At 39.0% G+C, this 12,608-nt stretch overlaps 1 protein-coding gene across 1 annotated transcript in view; it reads left to right on the top strand.

Moving 5' to 3' along the window:
* Nucleotides 1–12,608, top strand: part of FRMPD2 (FERM and PDZ domain containing 2) — a 169,210-nt gene that overhangs the window by 17,855 nt on the left and 138,747 nt on the right. The window contains exon 5 of the mRNA XM_053692895.1: nt 3,699–3,764. Within this exon, the coding sequence (XP_053548870.1) occupies nt 3,699–3,764 (66 nt within the window). The remainder of the gene's footprint in view (nt 1–3,698; nt 3,765–12,608) is intronic.

Genomic DNA, 12,608 nt, shown 5'->3' with positions numbered 1-12,608 from the left:
AAAGGCAACAGTAACTCAAATAACCACTCATAACCAAGGTATGCAGAATACCATCTCTGTACGCACAACATGTCAAACCTTGAAGCAGATGGGCTACAGCAGCAGAAGACCACACCGGGTGCCACTTCTGTCAGTTAAGAACAGGAAACTGAGGCTACAATTCACACAGGCACACCAAAATTGGACAATAGAAGATTGGAAAAATGTTGCTTGGTCTGATGAGTCTCGATTTCAGCTGCGGCATTCAGATGATAGGGTCAGAACTTGGCGTAAACAACATGAAAGCATGGATGCATCCTGTCTTCTATCAACGGTTTATGCTGCTGGTGGTTGTGTGGGGGATATTTTCTTGGATCACTTTGGGCCTCTTAGTACCAATTGACCATTGTATAAAAGCCACGGCCTACCTGAGTATTGTTGCTGACCATGTCCATCACTTTATGACTACAGTGTACCCATCTTCTGATGGCTACTTCAAGCAGGATAATGCACCATGTTACAAAGCACATGTAACTGTTAGCACGCCACACGCAAACTGGCCCTAAATTAATTATCTTTTTGAATCTGTTTGGTATAAATTTTTAACCACCTATTTGCCTACAAAATCCCTGACTTTGTGAAAGTGTGCCTTGAAAAATGTATGCTATTTTGAAGGCAAGGGTGGCCACACCAAATATTGATTCTATTTAGATTTCTATTCTGTTCCCTCACTTTGCATTTTGTTAGTTGATATAAATAATTACATTTCTGTTTTTGAATGTGTTTTTACTTCACAACACCTGCCAATAATGTCTGCACAGTAATATATATATGTGTGTGTGTGTACTGATTGATATTTTGTATATAGATATGAGTGCATGTTTCATTTGTTGTTTTGTTGTACCACAAAGTGGAGAAATTAAAAAAGGAGAGTTACAAGCCTAGAATTTGATAACACTTTCTGATTAATAAACTGTACTTATTTATGTTTTTACATCTTCCTTTCTAGACCCATGCAGATTTGTCACTATTTCACCCTGGTCCTTACTCCTGTCAAGCACAGGAGACATATCTTTCCATTCTTGGTCTCATCCAGAGTCTGCCCCATTTAGGGCCCCTGAAGCGTACCAGTCTTCTTCTCAAGCTACTGAGGTAAAAATCTGTTTTTACGGGGGATGTTATAAACAGCACTCAGCACTCAGGTCAACTGTTGGATCGCCTAGGTTACAAGAGAGTAAAAATGTTGCACTACCTTTGCTAGAGCTCAAACGATAGTGCTTTAAAAAATTTTTTTTTTAAATCAATGTAAACACATTTGAACCAATCATAAACATAAATTCTACATTTAATATATGGGTGTATATATATATATATATATATATATATATATATTTACACTCACCAGCCACTTTATTATTTACACCTGTTCAATTGCTTGGTAACACAAATTGCTAATCAGCCAATCACATGGCAGCAACACAATGCATTTAGGCATCTAGATGTTGTGAAGACGACTTGCTGAAGTTCAAAACGAGCATCAGAATGGGGAAGAAAGGGGATTTAAGTGACTTTGAATGTGGCATGGTTCTTGGTGCCAGACAGGCTGGTCTGAGTATTTTAAAAACTGCTGATCTACTGGGATTTTCACACACAACCATCTCTAGGGTTTACGGAGAATGGTCAGAAAAATAAAATATCCAGTGAGCGGCAGTTGTGTGGACAACAATGTCTTGTTGATGTCAGAGGACAGAGGAGAATGGGAAGACTGGTTCAAGATGATAGAAAGGCAACAGTAACTCAAATAACCACTTGTTACAACAAAGGTATGCAGAATACAATCTCTGAATGCACAACACATTGAACCTTGAAGCAGATGGGCTACAGCAGCAGAAGACCACACCGGGTACCACTCCTAACAGCTAAGAACAGGAAACTAAGGCTGCAATTCACACAGACTCACCAAAATTGGACAATAGAAGAATGGAAAAACGTTGTCTGGTCTGATGAGTCTCGATATTCAGATGGTAGGGTCAGAATTTGGCGTAAACAACATGAAAGCATGGATCCATCCTGCCTTGTATCAACGGTTCAGGCTGGTGGTGGTGGTGTAATGGTGTGGGGGATATTTTATTGGCACACTTTGTGCCTCTTAGTACCAATTGAGCATTGTTTAAATGCCACAGCCTACCTGAGTATTGTTGCTGACCATGTCCACCCCTTTATGACTACAGTGTACCCATCTTCTGATGGCTACTTCCAGCAGGATAATCCACCATGTCACAAAGCTCAAATCATCTCAAACTGGTTTCTTAAACTTGATAATGAGTTCAATGTACTCCAATGGCCTCCAAAGTCACCAGATCTCAATCCAATAGAGCACCTTTGGGATGTGGTGGAATGGGAGATTTGCATCATTGATGTGCAGCCGAGGAATCTGCAGCATCTGCGTGATGCTATCATGTCAATATGGACCAAAATCTTTGAGTTTCCAACAGCTTGTTGAATCTATGCCAAAAGGCAGTTGTGAAGGCAAAAGGGGGTCCAAACCGGTACTAGCAAGGTGTACCTAATAAAGTGGCATGGCGTGAGTGTATATTAACACATACACATATATACATACATACACATACCTGTATATACAGACACACAAATCGACACACAAACACTTTTGATCGTTTCTCAATCCAACACCTTGACATATTTAAATCACTGTTTAAAGGGACAGGAAACCCCAAAATTTTCTTTCATGATTTGGATAGAACATAAAATTTTAAACAACTTTCCAATTTACTTCTATTATGAAATTTGCTGAAGGAACAGCATTGCACTAATGGCAACTAGATGAACACCTCTAGTTAGCCAATCACAAGAGACAAATGTGATCAAGCACCAATTAGCAGCAGATCCCACTAGTGTAGGATATGTGCGTACTCATTTTCAACAATGGATACCAAGAGAAAAATACACATTTGGAAATTAAAATCAGTTAATTTAAAAGTATCTTAAAACGTCATGCTCTATCAGAATCATGCAAATTTAATTTTGACTTTCTATACCTTTTTTCTTTTTAATCATAAAAATATATTTTTTATATATATATATATATATATATATATATATATATATATATATATGTGTGTGTGTTTATTTTAATATATTATACATGTGTTTTGTTATGCTTTTACTCTAGCCCTTACACTTTATTTGAGGTCTCTAGTTGCACTAAATGTTTCAGAGATAAACCACCTGTAATATGAGTGATGATAGCGCACCTGGCACTATCCATTAAAAGTATAGGGCACGCTAATAAAACATCTGCCACAAATCTCTTCTACCATTGACTTGTAATACCAGATTGTACACTATTTTAGTGCAGTGCAATCGAAGCCCAGATGTTTATTGAAAGGCAGACCTTCATAAATACAAAAATAAGTGATAAAAGCAAAAGGAAAACATGACAGCTAATTGCTTTAATAATGATGATAATAATGATGTTTTCACTTAAATGGACATTATATCTGGTCCCAAGCAGACACGGACAGTGAGCCAATCAGCAGTAACAGTCGCATGGCTGGGTTTGCTCTGAACCAGTAGTTCTCTGTGGCTCAGGAGCTGTACTTTAACTACGTGTTTGAACACATAGACTTGCAGGGATGGTAGAGTATGTCATTTTTGCATAACATTACTGTGATTATAAACCATCTTTTTTATTTTTGCAGATGCTTGTCTACTCCTTAGGAATGACACTTTATTGGGGAGCAGAATACAACATTCCCGCTCATCAGGTCTGTTAAAAAAATAAGAATTTATATTGGTGCATAATAATAAACTACTATTCAAAAAGTTAAATAAAATTAAATAAAATTACCTTTGGGGTCTAGTGTGTTAAAAAATGTATTTGAACATACTTTTCTTTAGTTAAAGGTCCCTGACGGCAACATTTGAAACATCATCAATTATCTGAAACCTTAAATGGCTTAGTGCAAGCAGATCAAATAGAAAGTCCCAGGTTCAGCCACAAATAAAATTCAAGACTTTATTATGACAACATATCTCGGGAATAGCAATGGTAAAACAAACAGATCTGATGTGTTTTGGCTCAGATGGCAATAATCATAGATCTCTTTAGACAGCTTGTTAGTGCTCATTTAAAAACATAACACATAGTTCTGATTGGTCTAAATGATCTGTCTCACTCCCATGAAGTGATTGTCTACACCATAAGGTAAATTATCCCCATCAAACTGATCAAAATCCCATAGTTACATAAATAATACTGAAACATATTCTTGGTTTATTGCATAGTCAGCCTTTCTAAAATATGCTTGTACAGGTAATGCTGTATCTTTCACTATATCTGATTTCTAATTTATGGTTTCCTATGCTATGCTTTATTTCTTCTCTTTCACCTAGATAGCTTAGCCCACATAGGCATTTCAACATACATTTATTGTCATCTGTCTGACACATATAATAACCCCCAATTCTCCTCCTACAACATTGAGCAAAAAACGTCCCTTATATCATAGAGTTATATGGAGAGCAGCCTAAACATGGTTGTGATCCTTTATTTGGTGTAGTACAATAGTTAATAAATTCTGGCACCTGGTCTCAGCGAATGCAGAGAGTGATTTCTTCAGTCTCAGCATCCTATGTGGTCTGAACTCCTACAGCTGCTGAAGCAGCTCTCTAGGCAAGCGTGGCCCCATGCTGCCTAGATTTAAAGGGTCCATGTCCTAATTACAGGAACTTCCACTTGCCCACCACTCTGAACTGAGTTATTGCCTTACCTATCTTGTTCCTAGAGTTTGGCATACTTACCTGTATATTCTCACCTGGCTCCTGAAAGCCAAGCATAATTACCTGTCACCTGTGCGTGCTCACCTTGTTCCAGAGACCAAGCATTCTTACCTGTTACCTGCGTATGCTCACCTTTTTCCAGAGACCAAGCATACTTACCTTGTATCTGCGTATGCCCACCTGGTTCCTGAAAGCCAAGCATACTTAACTGATAACTGTGTATGCTCATCTGGTTCCTGAAAGCCAAGCAGACTTGCCTGATACCTGTGTATACTCACCTTGTTCCTGAAGCTGTGCCTGCTGTACCTATCTGGTATTCTTTGACAGTCTCATCAACAGTACCCACTGGGTATCATGTGCCTGCTGAGAATCATGTGTCTACTATACCAGGAACAGCCTTCCTCAAACCAGCTGTACGTGCTGTACCTACCTAGTATTTCGGGACAGCCTCGCCCTCTGCTGCACAATTTGTTACTACAACCTACTTAAAAGGACACTGAACCCAAATTTTTTCTTTCATGATTCAGATAGAGCATGAAATTTTAAGCAACTTTCTAATTTACTCCTATTATCAAATTCTCTTTGTTCTCTTGCTATCTTTATTTTAAAAGCAGGAATGTAAAGCTTAGCAGCCAGCCCATTTTAGATTCAGCACCATGGATAGAAGCTACAAAGGAGGAGTGGGAGAAGCGCAAAAACTTGAGAATTTTATTAAAGTGAAGTACAATAATAACACATAGCAACTTACACTTAAGTAAGCTTGAAAAGTCCCCAGTCACAACACGATCAACAGCAGTGACAGTCTGAGCCTCACTCGATACACCAAGCGTCTATGTTCACACCTCACCGATTCACAGAGAACCGGCGTCTGACGTCACTGGTGGAGCAAGGATTCCGGAGCGTCCCCCTTCAGGCACAGTGCCTCACAAACTGCAGGCTGTCAATAGAGTTTGACGAAGTGTCCCACTTCGTCAAACTCTATTGACAGCCTGCAGTTTGTGAGGCACTGTGCCTGAAGGGAGACGCTTCATTGAGCTACTGTTTGGATTACCAAAAACATCTATCCAAATCAACTACTGATGGGACATTAATTTTATTTTTCTATGGACATTGGGTATTATTTTTGCTATTATTATTAATTTCATGTTATATTATAAATTATTCTAGTATGTTTGTATTTTCTTTTTAGGTAGTTTTATTTATCTGGTATTTATTCAGACATACTTGTCTGCTATTAATTTTTTTAATTTTTCATATATTTTTAATTATTCATATTTGTTCATTGTTTTATTATTTTTTTATTTTTATTGTGTGTTGATTAGCGCTGACATTTAATTTGGTTCTATATTCAGCACCATGGATAGCGCTTGCTTATTGGAGGCTTACATTTACCCACCAATAAGCAAGCATAACCCAGGTTCTCAACCAAAAATGGTCCGGCTCCTATGCATCACATTCCTGCATTTTAAATAAAGATAGCAAGAGAACGAAGAAAAATTGATAATAGGAGTAAATTAGAAAGTTGCTTAAAATTGCATGCTCTATCTGATTCACGGTGTCCCTTTAAGTATTCTGAACTTTATATTGGACTTTAGTGTTCTGCATCGGGCCTATGTTAAAACTTGTTGTTTCTGTTATTCTCAATTTGAACTACCAATTGAACTTTTGATTATCATTCAATAAAGATTTTAAAGGGACAGTAAAGCCAAAATTAAACTTTCATTATTCAGATAGAGCATGCAATTTTAAACTACTTTCCAATTTACTTTTGTTATCAGATTTGTTTTGTTCTCTTGGTATCTTGTATTGAAGAGTAAAACTATATAGGCTCATAAGAGCTCAGGAGTGTGCACGTGTCTTTAGTACTCTATGGCAGCAGTGTATTGCAACATTATTTGGAGCTTTGTTATACAATATTGCAAACCACTGCTGCCAAAGAGTACTAAAGACACATGCACACTCCTGAGCTACCTAGTTTTACTCTTTAATAAAAGATACCAAGAAAACAAAGCAAATTTGATAACAGATGTAAAGTTGTTTAAAATTGCATGCTCTATTTGAATCATGAAAGTTTATTTTTGACTTTACTGTTCCTTTAAAATACTTTTGTTGTTCAGTGTATCTGTTCCTGCATTCTGAGTTCCACACACCCTAACCCCCTCATAGGGCAAGTTCTTAACCTATTTAAATTAAGAAAATGGTAAAGTTATTTTTAAATTTGATGGTTGTGCTCCCTCAAGAAATACCAGTGGCTCTAAGATTTTAAATTTAGAATCAACTTTTTTACGCAATGCATATACAGAAGACATTTTTTATTAGCTTATCAAGTTATTCATCTACAAAAATACCCAAACAAAATCATCACAAAACGTTAGATAAACATTTCTAAATCAATGGGATTCACCACTATTTCTCAAAGGTCTGAATATATATATGTATAAATTAAAAGTATTTAGAATAATATGCAGTATGTTACCACTAGGTGTCAGTCTAAAAATAGCTGAAAGTGTATTTCATGGTTTATATAGGCCATCTATTTTAAAAGGATATGAAACACATGCGCCTAGATTACCAGTTTTGCGGTAACAGGGGTGCGGTGCTAACGAGCAGTTTTTTATCACCACTCACTTTCCTGCAACGCTGGTATTACGAGTTTTTACAAACCCGGCGTTAAAAGGCAAGAAGTGAGCGTAGAGCAAAATTTTGCTCCAAATCTCACTCTAATACCAGCGCTGCTTAATTCAGCGGTGAGCTGGTGTAACGTGCTTGTGCACGATTTCCCCATAGGAATCAATGGGGAGAGCCGGCTGAGAAAAAGTTTAACACCTGCAAAAAAGCAGCGTATAACTCAGTAACGCAGCCCCATTGATTCCTATGGGGAAATAAAATTTATGTTTACACCTAACACCCTAACATGAACCCCGAGTCTAAACACCCCTAATCTTACACTTATTAACCCCTAATCTGCTGCCCCCGACATCACCGCCACCTACATTATACTTATTAACCCCTAATCTGCCGCTCCGGACACTGCCGCCACCTACATTATATTTATGAACCCCTAATCTGCTGCCCCCAACACCGCCGCCACCTACATTATATTTATTAACCCCTAATCTGCCGCTGCCAACGCCGCCACCACTATAATAAACATATTAACCCCTAAACCGCCGCACTCCCGCACCGCAAACACTAGTTTAATATTATTAACCCCTAATCTGCCGTCCCTAACATTGCCGCCACCTACCTACATTTATTAACCCCTAATCTGCCACCCCCAACATCGCCGCCACTATATTAAAGTTATTAACCCCTAAACACCCCCCTAACAAATATCATTTAAATAAATCTAATTAAATATTCCTATCATTAACTAAATTATTCCTATTTAAAACTAAATACTTACCTGTAAAATAAACCATAAGCTAGCTACAATATGACTAATAGTTACATTGAAGCTAGCTTAGGATTTATTTTTATTTTACAGGCAAGTTTGTATTTATTTTAACTAGGTAAGGAATAGTTATTAAATAGTAATTAAGTATTTAATAACTACCTAGCTAAAATAAATACAAAAGTACCTGTAAAATTAAACCTAACCTAAGTTACACTAACACATAACACTACACTTCTGCACCTCTCTGCGAATCCCTTCACTGGCTACCCATTCACAGTAGAATTAAATTCAAAATTCTCATCCTGACCTACAAAGCCCTTACCAATGCAGCCCCCCCTACCTGTCCTCACTCATTAGCAAATACACTCCAGCCCACCCCCTAAGATCCAACAATGTCCTGCTCCTTGCATCTCCTACCATCACCTCCTCCCATGCTAGGCTACAGGACTTCTCCATCTGGAATGCACTTCCTAGAGCTGACATACTCTCCCCTAACCTTTCCTCCTTTAAACGCTCCCTAAAGACCTCTCTGTTCAGGGAAGCTTATTACCCAACTCAGTAACAAATTAATTTCACTTGCCTAATTGCTGCCCCCATCTAACTCCATACTAACATCATTCTCACCTCCTACCCATCTATATTGTAAGTTCCCACGGGAACAGGGCCCTCAATTCTCCCTGTATTTGTTTGTTAAACTTTGTCTGGTGTCTTTTATATTGTATTGTACTGTACTTTTATTTTTGTACCCATGGACAGCGCTGCAGAATCTGTTGGCGCTTTATAAATAAATAATAATAATAATACACTATAATTAAAAAATTAACTAAATTAAATACTATTAAATAAATTACAAGCAAACACTAAATTACAGAAAATAATAAACAAATTATATATATTTAAAATAATTACACCTAATCTAAGAGCCCTATCAAAATAAAAAATGCCCCCCCAAAATAAAAAAAACCCCATAGCCTAAACTAAACTATCAATAGCCCTTAAAAGGGCCTTTTGCGGGGCATTGCCCCAAAGTAATCAACTCTTTTACCTGGAAAAAAAAATACAAACAACCCCCCCATCAGGGCAGTTAGCTCTTTTGCCGCCCAAACCCTAACCTAAACCCCCCCACCCAATACACCATTAAAAAACCTAACACTAACCCCCTGAAGATCGACTTACCAGGAGAAGTCTTCATCCAAGCCGGACCGAGGTCCTCAACGAAGCCAGGAGAAGTCTTCATCCAAGCCGGGCGAAGTGGTCCCCCAGACGGGCAGAAGTCTTCATCCAGACGGCATCTTCTATCTTCATCCATCCGGCGTGGAGCGGCTCCATCTTCAAGACATCCGATGCGGAGCATCCTCTTCTTCCGACGACTAAAGCTGAATGAAGGTACCTTTAAGTGACGTCATCCAAGATGACGTCCCTTAGATTCCGATTGGATTTTTTCTACCTTAATTCCGATTGGCTGATAGAATTCTATCAGCCAATTGGAATCTAAGGGACGTCATCTTGGATGACGTCACTTAAAGGTACCTTCATTCAGCTTTAGTCGTCGGAAGAAGAGGATGCTCCGCGTCGGATGTCTTGAAGATGGAGCCGCTCCGCGCCGGATGGATGAAGATAGAAGATGCCGTCTGGATGAAGACTTCTGCACGTCTGGAGGACCACTTCGCCCGGCTTGGATGAAGACTTCTCCTGGCTTTGTTGAGGACCTCGGCCTGGCTTGGATGAAGACGTCTCCTGATAAGTCGATCTTCAGGGTGTTAGTGTTAGGTTTTTTTAAGGGTGTATTGGGTGGGGTTTTTTTTAGGTTAGGGTTTGGGCGGCAAAAGAGCTAACTGCCCTTTTAAGGGCAATGCCCATCCAAATGCCCTTTTCAGGGCAATGGGGAGCTTATTTTATTTTAGTTAGCTTTTTATTTTGGGGGTTGGTTGTGTGGGTGGTGGGTTTTACTGTTGGGGGGGGTTGTTTGTATTTTTCTTTCCAGGTAAAAGAGCTGATTACTTTGGGGCAATGCCCCACAAAAGGCCCTTTTAAGAGCTATTGATAGTTTAGTTTAGGCTAGTTTTTTTTTTTTTGGGGGGGGGGGGCATTACAACACACACACTCTCATACAACACACATACCACACGCACTCTCATACAACACACACATAACGTACTCTCATACAACACACACACCACACACACTCTGATTCAACACACACAACACACGCACTTGAATACAACACACACACATAACACACACTCTCATACAACACACACTCTGATTCAACACACACAGCAGTGTTGTAAAAGGTAATAACACACACAAACACACACTCTATTACAACACCCACACACACCACACACACACTCTAATACAACACACACACCACACACACACTCCCATACACCACAGACACACTCATTCAACACACACACACCACACACACACTCTCATACACCACATACACTCTCATAAAACACATACACGCTCTCAGCAACACACACACACTCATTCAACACACACACCACAAACACTCTCATACAACACACACATAACACACTCTTATACAACACACACACTCTCATACCATACACATACCACACGCACTCTCATACAACACACACATAACATACTCTCATACAACACACACAACACACACACTCGAATACAACACACACACACATAACACACACTCTCATACAACACACACTCTGATTCAACACACACAGCACAAACACACTCTCATACAACACACACACCACACACACTCTCATACAACACACACACTCATACAGCACACACATAACACACACTCTCATACAGCACACACATAACACACACTCTCATACAGCGCACATACAACACACACTCTTATACAGCACACACATAACACACACACTCTTATACAACACACACAACACACACACTCTTATACAACACACACAACACACACACTCTTATACAACACACACATAACACACGCTCTTATACAACACACACATAATACACTCTCTCATACAACACACACATAACACACACTCTCATACAGCACACACATAACACACACACTCTCATACAACACACACATAACACACACTCTCATACAGCACACACATAACACACACTCTCATACAGCGCACATACAACACACACTCTTATACAGCACACACATAACACACACTCTCATACAACACACACAACACACACACTCTCATACAACACACACAACACACACACTCTCATACAACACACACAACACACACACTCTTATACAACACACACATAACACACACTCTCATACAACACACACTCTCATACAACACACACATAACACACTCTCTCATACAACACATATACCACATGAACTCTCATACAACACACACATAACACACACTCTCATACAACACACACATAACACACACTCTCATACAACACACACATAACACACTCTCTCATACAACACACACATAACACACTCTCTCATACAACACACACATAACACACACTCTCATACAACACACACATAACACACTCTCTCATACAACACACACACCACATGCACTCTCATACAACACACAAATAACACACACTCTCATACAACACACACATAACACACTCTCTCATACAACACACACACCACATGCACTCTCATACAAAACACACATAACACACACTCTCATGCAACACACACATAACACACTCTCTCATACAACACACACATAACACACACTCTCATACAACACACACATAACACACTCTCTCATACAACACACACACCACATGCACTCTCATACAACACACACATAACACACACTCTCATACAACACACACATAAAACACTCTCTCATACAACACACACATAACACACACTCTCATACAACACACACATGACACACTCTCTCATACAACACACACACCACATGCACTCTCATACAACACACACATAACACACACTCTCATACAACACACACATAACACACTCTCTCATACAATACACACACCACATGCACTCTCATACAACACACACATAACACACACTCTCATACAACACACACACCACCTGCACTCTCATACAACACACACACCACCTGCACTCTCATACAACACACACACATGTCGCAACCCAGTAAACATGGTGTTACGGCCCAGTAATGGGTCCTGACCCATGGTTTGAAGAACCCTGAGATAGAGCAAGCAATTTTAAACAACTTCCTAATTTACTTTTATTATCCAATTTTCTTAGTTCTCTTGGTATCTTTTTATTGAAAAGCATGGACATAAGCTCAGGAGCGTGCAAGTGTCGGCAAAACTGTATGGCAGCACTTTTCCCTTCCATGTAGTGCTCCAGACACCTACCTAGATATCACTTTATATATGTCACAGCAAATTTAATAATAGAAGTAAAAATGGTATGCTCTGAATCACAAAAGATAATTTTACGGCTTTA

This window comes from Bombina bombina, chromosome 9 (assembly GCF_027579735.1).
Source record: "Bombina bombina isolate aBomBom1 chromosome 9, aBomBom1.pri, whole genome shotgun sequence".
Taxonomy (NCBI): Eukaryota; Metazoa; Chordata; class Amphibia; order Anura; family Bombinatoridae; genus Bombina; species Bombina bombina.
Note: the sequence above shows the minus strand (reverse complement) of the source record. Positions and strands in the feature narration are given on the sequence as shown.